A 15,418-nucleotide genomic window follows, 5' to 3' on the forward strand; every position below is an offset into this window, starting at 1 on the left:
TTGGTCTAAATTTATCAGCTCAAAATGAAACAATCAAATGGGCATCAGGAAAGTTCCCTTTTATGCTTTGTATCAGTGGATAAGACCTTGAAAATGAAAAAATGTATTTGGGACTTTATGTCAGGAGTATGCAAGGGTTGTGTTGCATTTAATGAAACTATTCAGACAAAACAAAAATCTTAGCTGTGACCTCAATCACTCAGAGAAACAACATGGAAAAGAGAGTCAGAGATCGAGCATGTATTTTTACATGGGTCATGGATGCAAATCTTTTTCATTGAGCAAGAATACTGGCTTATTGCTTAGAGTAGGGCAGGCAAAATGGAGTTCAGATCACCTTGGAAAGAATATTGCCCAGAAATGTATTTTTCATCTTCTTGGTTTTTTCTTCCTTCCCACACGCTTTTGTGCTTCTTTTAGATTAACTTTGAAATGTCCTGCATAAAGAAAATCCTTGTATCTTGTGGGAAACTGTAAAAATTATTAAAGAACAATTCACCTTTCTGTGGAGGAGTATGTAAAACTGACAAGTTTGGCTATGCCAAAGAAACTACATTAGGAAAATGTTGGCTTCACAAATGGTAGAACATAGCTTTTCCTTTCTGGCAGTGATACCAGTTGAGAATTTAGCATGGGTCCCCAGACTACAGAATTAAGTTAACCTATCCGTAGCGTATATTTCTCCTGCTGTGAAGGGAAGCAGGAGAGCTCCAGTCGGGTGCTAAAGGTGGTTGGAATGAGCTAAATGCCAGGGAGCTCTGGTGCCAGATTTGCTTACAGATCCTGGGTTGTGAGATTGTGGCCTATTGAAATCATCCTTTAATTTGGATAGGTCCTGTTTTCTTTCTCACCTGCTCAAGGCGTAAGTTAAAGCCAGAGACCTCTGTGAATATAGACTAGTTTGGATGTGATAAAAAGGTACGTGGCACTGATGATTGTGACTGAAATATCTTGGTGGAATGCTTTCATCATGCTTAAAGATTTTTGGATGACAGAAAGTCACCCAAGCAGTGAGCAGGGTGTGTTGTGTTAGAGTCATCAGTGGACCCAGAGCTCTTCTACAGAGGAGATGTGGTGATGCTGGTTTCCTGGCCCTTCTTTGCCAGGACACATAGATGGCAGCTGCCTGCAGCCACAAGTGTCTTGTTTTCAGGACATTGTCCAAGTCACAAGTGTCTTGTTTTCAGGACATTGTCCAGGTCATAACCTGGGGTTAATCAGTGTAAGAAAGAAAAAAAAGGATAAATTAAACAAACAAACACACAAACAAACACCAAAAGTAGTGATGTTTATGGACTAGGAAATCATTTTTCATGGCAGAAAAATATTAATAAGGGTGTCCTGAAGGGGCTCCTGTCTGCTGTGAGGCAGCTGTTTAAGGTACACATGGGTGCTTTGTAGTGCAGAAAAGAGGAGATAATACCTGCTAATGAGGAAGCTCTTGCTGAATAGGGTAGCTTAGTCACTTATGGGTTGCACCGGCAAAGTACCTAGTGGTGAAATAGCCCACAAATCTAAGCTATTCAAGCTGGGATAAGTGTTACAATCAATTATTGTGCCTTTCAATAGAGTGCCTGTTCCGTCTTCTTTTTGTCAGACTTAGCCTCTTACCTGCTTTGTTGGGTCATATCTTGTGAGATAATTACATCTTGTCATAGCTAGATCTGAACGTGGGCTCATCCGGTGGGTTAAACTTCTGAGTTAATGAGGATCTGACTGTGTGGGATTGGATTACTGCCTGGATTAGATTTCTAACACAATTCATTTCCAGGCATCCCCTTTCAGTATTTTCACTACACTTTAGTCTATATTAAGGTGGAAATTGGATTAAAAGGACAAAGCATGAAGTGATTTGCTGAAGCAAACAGAATGTTAGTGCCAAATTTTGTATAAAAGGATGCTGCTGAAAGGACTGTGGGTCTCTCTTCTAATCCATGGAGAATCCCTACGCCTCTGAGTTTAAGGACTTCATTTCCAAATACAATGCACAGGGGGTACATAAACCCCTGTTAAACAGTTTATTTTGTGCATTCATCTCTTGTTTGTTTATGGTATTAAAAACGTTGTTTGCAGCCTGGAACAATCCCATTCATGCAGAAATCACTTTGTAAATGTAAATACTGTATTAGTGACAGCTCTTTTCAGAGCAAGTGTTTTAACCTGTTGGATAGTATCAATAGCTATCCTCTTGTAATTAATGTTTTAAATATACAAAAGGAAAATTCTGCCTTTTACTTTGTTCAGTGAAATACAGGTTTTCAAGAGGGAAACATTGTCTAGAGAGGCAATATCAAAAAATGTTGTGTTGGCAGGGCAAATGAATTATTGCTGTTACTGTATGGAGGGAATGATGTGTGTGAAACATCTGCTGTCCACTGAGTAAGCAGCAAAGTTTGAATAGTAGGCACAAAACAGGACATAAATGATACAGAAATTAAACATCCAAAAGTATGTGCACTCAAAGATGTAACACTAGGCCACAGCCTTAAAATTTGTCATCACTTGATGCAAGTCAACCTGAATATGAAAGTATATTCAGGTAGAAAAAATTGATCTAGCTCAAGCTGAGCACTGCAGCTTTCAGAGATGCTATTGACTACTACTTAAATGCTATCAGGATGTTGTCTTCCTTGGAGAGCAGCTACTTTTTCTCCTGAAAAAGAGGACTAGACACATCAATTCCATTTGATCCCTCTGGCTGATGTACTGGTGGTGACTTGGTAGTTACTTCCTTATTTTATTATTTTTTTTAAATTGACTCTCTTCTCTTTCCATCATTGCAAACTAGACACCTTTTTTTATGCATTGCCTTCTGATTGCTCTCAAAGTATCTTTCCAATTAAATAATTTCCTGATGAAAAACAAGTTTATATGCAGGAGAACTGTTTTTCATATGCTTTATAGTTTGCTGCATATCATACCGTATTGTGTATCGTAAAATTCCTGCTATTAATGGTTGTTTACTTTTCTGAGAGACAAAAAATATGCATCTGAATTTAGAGCCAATTTCTTGAAATAACTGCACTCATTTTATGTCTTTGCTGGTTTCAGAAAGAGCAGATGATGTTCTGCACTAGAAAAGTTAATGCTTTTAAAGCCTTTGGTACTTTCTGAATGTAATAACAATGACAGCACTTAGCACTTATACAAATCTTTTCATGCATAGAGCTCTATCCTGACATTGAAAGAAGTATTATTCACATTTTACGGATAAGTTCTTTAATGTAGCAGCGAGTTCAATTCCCACACCCTCCAGGCCAAATATGTATTATAGTAGGGGGGACAGAAGTCAGAGATTTTAGCTGAGAAATTCTTCATCTGAGTCACAGACCTTGCTTTACTATGGACACATGCATTAACTTTATCCTGATTTCTGTTACTAACCCCCCCTCTAGATTATAAATCCTGTTACCTACCTCTGTTCCATTTCTGCCTCTCATCCAATGACATTTGCCAGCTCACTGTCCAGAAGTTTTCACAGCTGTCTCCACACATCATGCTTCATAGGGGGAGTTCTCACCTTGACCTCAGTTCCATTTCCCCCTGTAAGGAGACCTCTACAGACTGACTCAATGCTCAGTACTGTTTTGATAATGTATCTGCAATAACTATAAAATTCCTTATGTCTGTCCCATGTGCTTGTTTTATAAAGAACTGTAGAATATTTCTATATGAAATAGTCTCATATGCATTTCGATGATAACTTTTTAATCATTCTTCATTTCTAAGCCATACCTGGCACAAAAATGTGATGAGATGCATGCCCATCATCCTGACCCACCTAGCTTTTATGATGTTTTACTTCTTGTTTGTCTCTCCCACCTGGATGCATTCTTGTGTGACCTGCTATAGGTGACCCTGCTTTGGCAGAAGGGTTGGACAAGATGATCTTTTGAGGTTCCTTCCAACCCCTAACTTTCTATGATTCTATGATTCTTTAATTTTTTTTCATAACTGATTGTTGACTATTGAGGGTCAGACTCTCCAAATATATTCTTGCAGTATGTTTTGTGATATGACTTGGCTAAAATTTGGATTACTAATTATTATTATAGTTAAATAAATATTATATTACTATATGTCAAATTGAACACCAATTTCTTGCAAGGTATTAGAGATCTTTTTTTATCTAGTTGTTAAAAGGCTTAACTTTGGGTGTTTTCAGTGGACAATAGAAGCAGCAGCTAACAACATTTTTCAGGTTTTCCTTTTTCGAGAAATTACCCTCTGAAAGGTTCCCTTGAATTTAAATGAATTGCAAATACTTTGGTCCACTTCCTATCACAAGTGATTAATGCCAATAAATGTCACTGAGAAGAGTACTGACAGGCAAAGAGAAGTATCAATTAATATAGGAAGAGTAAGATCCTTTATTTCCTGCCCACGAAAAATAGACAGCATTTGCTGTATTTTCTTCATAGACTTTGTATTCTTAATAATCACAGAATCATAGAAGAGCTTGGATTGGAAGGGACCTTGAAGATCTAGTTCCAACCCCTCTGCATGGGCAGGGACACCTTCCACTAGATCATGTTGCTCAAAGCTCCAACCAGTCTGGCCTTGAACTCTTCCAGGGATGGGAGTATCCACAGCTTCTAAGGGCAACCTCTTTGTGTTTCACCACCCTCACAGTAAAAGAATTTATTCCTAAAACTAACCTACATGCTCTTACAAGTAGTTCCTCACCAGTTTTCCTGTAGACCTCCTTCGGATACTGGAAGGCCACTACAAAGTCTCCCCAGAGCCTTCTCTTCTGCATGCTGAACAACCCAAACTCTCTCAGCCTGTCTTCATAGGAGCCCTCTGACCATCTTTGTGCCCCTCCTCTGTCTCTCCACACAAGAATATGAGCCTATGAGCCTATTTTTTTCTACGTTTTTTTTTTCACTTCTGTGTTGTGAGTAAAGGAGAGATATGATGGTTATCTTAAATCATCAGTAAACAGAAAATAACTGAATAGTAACTGACTCTTAACTCTTACATAGTAACTGTTAACTCTTAGATTCATGATAGCCAGTTCCTTGAGCTCCTGTATTTGCAGGAATAGAAAATCCAGTTAACAAAACCCAACAAATAGAGTGCAACAATGTACAATGAATTAATTTGGAAGCGTATGCTTGATATTGTCTGCTAATGCTGCTGGTCAAGAGATCAGCTGTTGTACAAGAGCAGTGAGCAGCATCTACTGAACCTTGCTGCCAGGCCACTGCTGGCCCTACCTAAGGTGCTGGGCAGGAGGTCTTCAGAGGTAGCTGACTGGCAGCACTAGGATTTCAAGAAAAAAAAAGCCCTCTGAAAATAGCCTCAACTTCTTAAATACCCGTTATATAAATTACATGCTTGATCCAGGGCCCATGGAAACTCAGTATTCCATTCCAGAGAAGCCTTATTTTATAGTATATTTCATTCATAACCCCAGTAAATTGTACTGTTCAATTCTGTGATCATATGGATTGAATGTAATGATGCACATACAGATCTTTGCAAGTTGTTGCCCTCGGTGTTTGTGAAGAATATTATGTCTTGGAAGCACTGTGATACAGCATAATGGGAGACAAAATACCTTCTGTGGGAGTAGTCTTCTGAGGAATGGAGTTTAGTGAGCTTGAAAAGGAGTTTCAGCGAGTGATGTTAAATGGCTTCAGTGTTTTAAGGAAAAAGTAGATAAATAATGATTTATAATGTGAGTTCTGTAATGAGATCTTCTACCATAAATATGCAAAACACTAATTAGTTATTGCCAAATTTCCCTACCTTTGGGAATCTTTTAGACTACAGCTTTTCAGTAATTGAATCACATCAAAGTATTTCTTCTCCCACTCTTCGAACAAAGTTATGTGTGATTTGTTGGAGGGCAGACAGCCATGGGAAGCAAGCTGTTGACAAGCCAAAAGATGACTTTGATGTAGTATAATGAAACAGTAACTTCTAGATTTATCAGAAAAAAATACATCATGAACCTGTAAGGAGCCCTGTTTGTGGTGACTACCTGCTCTGAGGTGAGGTCTGTCAATTAATGTGATTCTAAGTTGGTGAAGTGCAGCTGATCTTTTGTTTCTTACAAAGAGTATAAATATCATTAGTGAAAAAGGTGTATCAGAGTGTGTTTGGAGACAGATGCTGCTTTTAGAGAGCAGCAGTTTGCAAACTTCCTTTTGACAGTAGTACTATAAATGATTGGACATTGCCTTATTTCTAGTTGAAAGAGTTTCATCAGATTCTGACTTCAAAAAGTAACAGAGAAGCAACATTGCTATCATGACAGATTACTGAAACATCCTTCATTATACCCACTGAATTAATTAATATTTGGCTTTAAAACCTCACTTGGAAATGCAAAGACGAGCAAAGGTTGAAGAGAATCCATTCTATTGTTTAACCTAATGCATTATTTTTTTACTTTAGAAGGTGATCAGATTGAAACTATTGAAACCTTCATATATTAAGTGTTGCAATTTTGCCTCACAATTGGCTACGTGTTTATTACCAATACACTCCTGATGCTTCAAATGCAGCTGAATTGATCTGCTGTCTGAAAGAGGACTGTTCAGGCATCATTATAGGATCAGAACTGTAAGTGCTAGCTTCAAATACAGAAATAAAATCAAAATATAAAACCAAGCAAACCTGCAAGCCTTTTTAGCCATCAAACCAACTGAATTCCAACTTCTAAAGCCATAGCTGTCTCATCTTGTTTGATTTCATGTCCATAGCCAAATGTTTGGTTTATATTGTCAAATTAAAAGTATGTTTGTACAGCTTTTAAAGGAACGATTTTGACTTCTGGGTAGCTCTGCAGTGCTAGTGTTAATTTGGATTAAATGAGTTCTATCAGTGGGGGAGGTGTAGGTATTTCATGAGAGATTTTACCTGTGTTGTTAACATAAAGATGTGGATCTGGTCCTAGCCTAGAATTGTCTTTTGGGAATTTTATTTAATTGATGCTCAAATCATTGAAATGCCTGTCTAGTTATCATCATTGCATTCTGAATTTAAATGTCAGCATGTGCTTTGGGGGACCTACTGAAAGGAATTGTGGTTTGGTGTTTTTTTTTTTAAAAAGCAAGAGTCTCTTCCATCTCTGATTTCATCATCAGGAGTAACACAGGTTTTGTCTGTTGTCATTGCCTGTCCTCCCCCTATCTCTTATTTCTCTTAGCTTTGTTTGCAGCTTCATGATTTCTCACTAAATATAGGCATTCAGTATTACAACAGATATTAAGCCATTTTTACAGCATTTACTTACATGACATTTTGGAAAACAGGTGACTAAAATAAAGGCCTTAGCTGTATTGTTCATACTCCTGTGTCATCAGATCAGCTCCACTGAAAGATCCATCTTATGCCTTGAACAGAATTTCATTGTACTGAGCTGCAGTGTTCTGATGAAATATAAAGGAAAGGTGAAAAAAGCTTTCTGAATTGTTAGTTGTCATATAATAGCAATATTTTAATGAATTCTCAAGTTATTAATTTTATAATACTGTTGCAGAATTTTTCTAATTAAATGTGCATTTTCTTTTGTCACAAGAAAAGAAAAAACTTAGGTTATGCTTTTTACTGTAATTTAATTAAGCATTTCCTGTAAGTTCATTTCAGTATCTATCATGGCTCACTAAAGTTGGAATTCAGTGTAGAATGGTAGATTAATTGCCCTTTGTCTTAGATGAAATGAGAATCCTAAATATGCAAAGTCATGAAATTGAACTGTGTTCCTCAATTGCTTATTCAATGCTTTGGAAACCTGAATCAAGAAATACTGAAGGAGAGGGCCAAAGGTTGTTAAATGTAGCGAGTAACACAGATTTTGAACTTTACTTAATGAACCAAGTGTTTATTACTATGAAATAAATGCACCATTTAAAGAATTATGGTGGAAATGTAACACATTAAAACTCTAATTAATTTTGGTCAGAAGCATGTAATGCACTCATTTTTCTTACAAGATTTTCATTGGGGTCTAGGTTTTCTCTGTTATTGAGATAGATTTATTCCTTTCATACGACAGTGCTATCTTTTTCCTTTTATAATGTGTCTTAAGTAATGTTTAGAGTGATGTCTTTTAGCTGCCTTCAGCTGTAGGCAGCTTGTCAGGAGAGTGTCAGACTTAAAGACTGAGACCAGGCTGGAAATACAAGAGGCCCGTCCCATATGGGCACAGTGCAGCCCTGTTAAAGTTTCATTTCTTAGCTGATGTTTCGTGGCTGTCATATCCAAGTATTTATAGATAGTCTCAAGTTTATTAACCTAAACCTTTAAAGACTCTGATTGTTGAAGAGGAAGCATTTTCCTCTATTTCAAGGAGAACCAGCTGAACTTGCAAAACAATGGTAGGGTTTGAAACACCACCTGCCCTGAAGAGCATCCCAACTGTAGTGGCAGTCAGCCAAAAGGGCCACTCAGTGGAATGGTTGCCTTCTAAAAAGGAGAGAAACAGATGGAGGATTTGAAATCTGGCATGAAATTCCACTTCTGTACTAATCGTGAGATGAAATTTGACTGTAAGAGCTCTTGCAATGGTACAGCTATCTGTATAATCAGAATTAGAAACAAGGAAATAGAAAATACAGAACACTGAACAATATTTCAAAAGACTTAAAGTTCTTGTACCGGTGCAAGTCAAAAGAAAGAGTTTGTGATAAACATGCAGCTGCTTCTAGCTTCCTAAAAGATTTAGTATCAAAATAGTTCTTCTAGTCTTGTATTGCCACCTAGAGCACCATCCCACGTACTGCAGCCGGGAAGGAAACCCGCAGCTCAACGTTGCTCTTTTTATTGAACAAAATGGGGTGGAGAGCTGCTTGCAGTTAATTGATGTCATGTTTACTTACATCATCGTGGTTAGTTCATTCATAGCCCCATTTCTTTTTTTATGTACAAGATCAGCAGAGATTTCACGGTAGGAATTTGGTGGGCTTTGACAGGAAGAATTAACAGAGATGCGCATTAAAAGGTAGGGCTGTCAGCTTACCAGTGGTCCCAGAGGGGGCATTTTCTTGATGGCTGCTTCAGAATATTTCGTGAAGCAAATGTCAAACTTGTCAAGGCTGTCACTATGAAAATGATCCATGTAGCAAGGGTCTCCTTTTCTTGGGAAACAAACAGCTGCCTTATCACTGCTAGGCTGCAGTGACAGAAAACTGTCATCTATCACAAGGAATTTATATTTGTTTCTAATACCCGTTGGCAAAGAACACTTCCAGTTGTACTCTGCATTTTATGCACCACTCTTCATTATAAAGGTTGTCAGTAATATATATATTAGAAGAAAATAAGATAGGCTTTGGAAGAAAAATAACTTTTGAATATTAGTACTGGGTGCTCCTTTTTTACTGAGTTAACAGGGAAACTGAGTTGCCAGATTTTAGCTCTGAAATTCCTTTTTCTTCAAATTTTTCCTATGACATTGGAAAGCTAGACTCTGACATAGACATAAAAAAAGCTCTCATAGTTTCTGAAGTCCCTTTTTCCTGATATATACTTAAGGAGTACTGAAAGGTTTTTTACCTATTTCCAATTGGTGTTTTGAGGAAGATGAAATGTCAGCTGGACACCCTCACTGGCACTTACTGTATTAGTCATGTTAAAGCTCTTTTTGGGTTAAGACACTATAAAAATTAATATCTGAATTTGGGCCTGAGTGTTTTTGAATTGAAATTTCTAGAATCTGTGATCATATAGAAAACCCTTTAGTTGTTTGTTATAGTTGGATATTTTTGTGTTTTGCATACTTTTTTATTTTTCAGATGTTCACTTACATAATACTGAAATACATAGTTGTTTGTTACGTGTTTTACAGTTTGCAAAACACACAACAGCAAATTTATTTTATTAAGGATACTTTTGTAATGCAACTTTAGAAATTACAGGTGCAGTGTGATGCACAAATCTGTGAATCAGTGCATTTTTTAGCATGATTATTTGAGGTGTAATCTGTTCTACGCAAATTCCCTGTAGAGCTAAGAATTTTCTAATTTATTGTCATCTTCCAGATTTCATATTGTTAACTAATAGAATAAAAAGAGATACTTAAATATTTTGAATGAAACTTGTTGGGGAGAGGAAGAGAAATGTACACCCACAACCCTATCTCTAGACACTTTTTTTCCTTTCTTTCTTTTTTTTGATGCTAAAATTTGTGTACAGGGAAGTATTCTGGTATAATTACTACAAAAGTAATTTGCCACGAGAGACTTGTTATTCTATGCTCACAACACCATTTCTAGTTGACCTTAAACCTGCTTTAAAAGGAAAGTTATGACAGTCTCTCTCAACTGTCAGATAAAATTTTTGAAAATAGGATCCTAAAAGTCAGTTTCTTACTTCTAGTTTTTAGCACCTAACGGCATTTAATCTCAAAGTATTTCCATTAACTGCAGCAAAGCTATTAAATGGTCAGTACTTTAACAGTAATTTACAACGCTTATTTAGGTGGCAGACAGTAGGGTCCCAGTTTTAAATTTGTGGCCCTGTTGTGTTACTGTGACACATAAATGCACATCTTCCAACTAGTTTGAGGGAAGAGATGTCCATAAGACATTTGAAGACAACCATAGAGCATCCAAGGGACCCTTTAATCCAATACCTTGTTTCTATCAGGAAAAAGGAGGGATGCCTGGGTAAAGGATGCAGGAAAAAAGATGATGTGGAAGCTCCATCAGTCCAGAAACATCATCAGAACACTGCTGAGGTGTCCAGGAGCTTGGCTGAGCTGACATTTTATCAGGGTGTTGATTTGAACAAGTTCTTCCTACTTTTCTTAATCATTGTTGGTTTTCTAAATCTGAAATAATGGGAGTTCATTGCAAATTCACTCATTTACACATGAAAATAATCTTGGGGCTGTTAAATGCACTTTTTCACTAAGATTAGTAAGACAGTCTTGAGGGATTCTCTTCCCTTTGCTACTCTGACAAGTCACCAGATCTGTGCTGAGGCATCTTTTAATGTTCAGTGCGTGTTCAAAATGCTCTGTATAATACTGGAGTCTATAGTTGTCTGTAGTCAGAAAATATACAGAGAAGTTTGATTTGTGACATCTGCTAGCAAAACCTCCTTTGATCACTGAATGGTCAAACATCAAGGTGATTGTTTCATAATTTTTAGGACAGAAAACACTAGACAGTAGAGTCATAGGCAGCTGGAAGCAAAATAAGTGGTAAAATAAAATAGAGATGTGAGGCATTAATAGAAATAATTGAACTGAATCACTGTGAAACAGAAACCAGATTTCAGTATTTCATCTGCTGTGGAGCCACTGGTAATAGCAACGTTACACATTGCCATCATGGACTGGTTTTTAACAGATAACATGAAAAAAAGGAATTTTTTTTCTATCCATCAGAATTAAAAGCATTACAATGATGATAATGATAGGTGGTAATTAGTAAAACAAATATATTAAATATGTTTAATCTGCAGACTGGCATAATTTCTTGACAATTATGCTATATAGGCTATTTAGCTGAAAATTCAAACATTATTAGTGACATTAGAAACTAACTGATTCAGTATTCTAGATGCAATCACTGGGATGCCTCTTGGACTATTAAAAAAAAAGATAATAAATTTCATAAAAATTTTGCATTGTCAGCAAACTGAAAGCATAGGAAATCTTCACAACTTGGAATATGGCTGATATGTGCACCAGTTCAAATCTATAACCAGTTCACATCCTTTCTAAGTGTCCTTGCAGTGATAGTGCACTTATTATACTCTATAGGCGTTTACATCTCAGAATTTTCTGATTATTTTTGGTCATTGGTAAGTTTGCCATTCTCAGGCCACTGCTGTCACTTTTTTACCAGCAGGAAGCTCTGTGGGTGCCAGAGCTGGGGGGGTTCATTCTTCCCTGTGTCTCCTGCCAGTCAAATTTCTGCCATCTCTTTTCTGCTGACACTGTTGTTCATGTGGTAGACACTGCTCTGGGAACTGATCTGACTCAAGAAACACCTGACAAAGAAAAAGTTTTCTCCCCTTGATAATTTGTCCTCAGAGAAAGATCACCCATCATTACTCAGTGCTTTGCACACCAGTCACCCACGTTCAGAGATCCTAAATCCTCTGATCATTTGTTTCAGAATGAAATGTGAGTTTCTGCTCTTGGAAAATGGAGATGGAGGAAAAGCTCCTCTGTAAAATTAAGATGTCCTGTCTGGAGCATGGTTTAAAACAATACTATTCAGAAAGCTTTTGGGCATAAACATATCAAAATTATGATTAAAAAAAAACTTGCTGAAATATGAGTCGGGGATCTGGATGACTTGTGTGTGGGAATCTGCCCACATAAGTCAAATTTATACTCTGCTGCTAGATTTTACCTCTTTGAATATGTTTTACCTGGTTGAAGCAACAGGAGATGAACAAAGGAAGGAGTACTGGTTCTGCAAAATATCTCTAAGTAAATGCTTCCGTCTTGAGTATTCATAAAGACCAAATCCTGGACCTGTCATAGCCACTCAGACATCATTTTTGCATCTCAGAAAACACTGATGGCTGCAGCAACTGCTGTAACCCAGGAAATCTTCCAGAGAGCAAGCATGACGTTATAAGTACAGAATTAAAACATTTCAAATCTATACAAAGCCAAAAGATTCTGTTACAAAACCTCTTACACAGGTTAAAACTTTTTTGTCTTAAAAAAAATTAGGCAGAGCATGTTCAGTATTGAGCCTAATAACCCTTCACCCTCTTGAAGTTTTCAGGGAAAGTATGGCCCTGTAGGCTCTGAAACGTCTGTTTGCTTCCTCTATTTGGGGTATATTACTAGGGGGGAATATTATATATGTACTGGGAAAAGAATGTCTAGGGTTTATATTCCTTGTAAGAGGGAAAATAAGTCAAGGTTTTGGAATAATGGCAGGTTGTGTGCTAGGGAGGTGGATTATTTGGCACTGAGGTCAGTAGGGATGCAATTTCTGTAGGTAAGGACCTTCAGAAACATGCAAATTTGCTGTTCTTTTAATACCAAGTTCTTCATGAAAGAACCCACCTGTTTTTCTATAGCAGCCACAGGTTCTGTGTGGCTTCTTTATTCAGCATTCCACTCTATTACCTGTAAACAATATATCCAAACTAAGTTGCACTCTGCTCCTTGTTTCCTCTTCTGCCTTGCCTTCATTTTCTTCAGAAGTTTGACCTTTGTATGTGTGCTGCACTCTCTTGAATATATGTTAGACTTCTTTTTTCAGTTAATCAGCAAACTTTGGTTTCACACATGTGCACAGACATATTTCTTCATCTGAACTAAAAGAGCCAAAGGGCTCACTACATGTTTTAAAGGTTATTGAAGAGATGACAGTGCAGCAAAATAAGAAAAAAAAGCATTTGGCCTTTAGTCAGTGATGTCAATATTTCTCAGTGACCTGTCTCTAGAAGGGGGAGGATTAGAAGCAGAATGGTTTGGAGTGTGTATTCCTTGATTAGAACTACCTTTTCAATTTTATTTTAGTGTTTTGTAATGCAATAGAAGACCTCATTTTTTTCATGAGGTTTTCTATTGCTATTTTATTCTGTGCTGCCCATGTCATCTTGCTGTATATTTTGTACCTCTAAATATTTATTATACTTATCCTTACAAAATACCCTTTTACAGCAAAAGAAGGACTAGAGTGCAAAAAAGTTATTTTCCTAGAAGAATGAATGTGCTTTTTTAAAGCAGGAAACTGCACCCTGGGCTCCTGGGTCCCACCTAATGTCCCTGGTATTTCCTTTCTCTCAGCTGTTAAGACAAATGGTGTTACAGTAGCCAGGATGCTTCTTATTGCCAAATGTCTATTCATTTATTCTTCTTTGTGGTTTTGGAATGAGGAAGTTTCTCTTTCTTTTGTATTAAAATGCAGGCAGGAAAACTGACCATACTTTGAATGTGTGACGAGGACTGTTCACAATGTGATGGGTTGTGAGTTGCCCTATAAAACACTTTTCTCAGTCTTACATAATTTATACTTTGGAGGTCACTATTTTGTACTGGACACAAAATAGTCTCCATTCCTATGGAAACAGGCATTGTGATGTCACCTCATTTTTTCAGTGAGATTCAGAGGAACCCTTGGTGAATTATGAGCCCTACTATTGAAGCTGAAGCTGTAGAATATTGTAAGCATGCTGCTGCCTGACATGCTCATGTTTCCTATTTTAGACCTGACTGATCTTCAGATAACATATGGTAGTACAAGTAATTGGAAAATTGGCAGACCTGTCAAGAAAATATGCTAGATGGGACAAAAATATGATGCTGCAGCACATAAAGTGTCTCTGAAGTTAAATTTATTGTCTTTTATCAAATGGTGAAGTAAACGTATCTGGTCTCCAAAAAATGAAACATTTTTCATTGGCAGATGCTTTTCAAAAGTAATTTTTAGAACAAAGATGAAAGTTTTTGCATTCAGAAGTAATTTAGTGGAAACCTTTGGTCAAGAACAAAAGAAAGGTGTGTTATCTCTGTCTGCTGCAAATGTTTGAATATTTTGTCATCCATGTATGGTTTAGTCATTTCTTTATATAACCATCCAGTAAATTGGTCAGTGAAATATTTATTAATAAATAATTCTTATACCATAAATATAGGTGATAAGACTTTTTAAGTTTCTTATCCTTTTTATTTCAACTGTTAAGCAAAATCAAATGCTTGAGTAAATGATGGATTTTTGCTTATTTTATGCTTATTGGTCAGGCAAAAGATGACAAAAGTCTGTACAGAATTCTATACATATGCATAAGTACAAAAAAGTGTACTTCAATAAGTTGATTAACATTCAGGTTTTCATTTTCTTTTGCAGGAAGATGAAAATGAAGCTGAGGCAGAAAATCCATCTCAGGAGCTGAATTTGGAACAGACAAAATCAAAAAAATAGGAGATTGCTGTCTCATTTGAAATATTTGCAAGTTGTGTAACAGTGATTATAGTTTCTCATTGTAAAATTAACAAAAAAAGTTCTCAATAAAGTCATTGAAAATTAAATTCCTGCTGCACTGGAGAATTAATTAAGTAGCTCCTGGTGATATTCTTGATTGTATTAAAACTGAATTATCAGAAGTGAGACCATACCAATAAAATTCTAAAAGCTTTTTGAACACAGTATAGAAAGCTGATGGGTTATTCATCACTTACAGCATTTACTAAGCAAACAGGTCAATTTCTCTACAAAGCAATGTTATCCTTAAAGGACAGATATAACTTAGACATATTTTTCTGAGCATAAGCTTTGATTTGCAAAAGTTAGATAAATATGTTCTACTAAATGAGCTCTGAAATTTCTTCTGATCAGTAATTAAAGTAAATGTTGCATAGGACTGGGTGGAGGCAAGGATTTTTTTGGTACGTACAGGATGTTTTTGTAAGTAATTAGTTTTACGTGTTTGTAATTGGTTTCGTGTCTCATTATCATTGTCTTCCATCTAAATCTTTTCCATCTTC

General features: G+C 36.6%; 1 protein-coding gene across 3 annotated transcripts in view; it reads left to right on the top strand.

Moving 5' to 3' along the window:
- The window catches only part of PHF14 (PHD finger protein 14), a 151,800-nt gene extending 136,838 nt beyond the window's left edge, over positions 1-14,962 (top strand). For all 3 annotated transcript variants that reach the window (XM_071735327.1, XM_071735326.1, XM_071735328.1), the window contains one exon: positions 14,781-14,962. Coding sequence is in view for 2 of the 3 variants with exons in the window: in XM_071735326.1 (XP_071591427.1) it covers positions 14,781-14,855 (75 nt within the window). In the remaining variant the exon portion in view is untranslated. The remainder of the gene's footprint in view (positions 1-14,780) is intronic.
- Positions 14,963-15,418: the final 456 nt, after the last annotated feature.

The sequence above is a fragment of the Heliangelus exortis genome, chromosome 2 (assembly GCF_036169615.1).
Source record: "Heliangelus exortis chromosome 2, bHelExo1.hap1, whole genome shotgun sequence".
NCBI lineage: Eukaryota > Metazoa > Chordata > Aves > Apodiformes > Trochilidae > Heliangelus > Heliangelus exortis.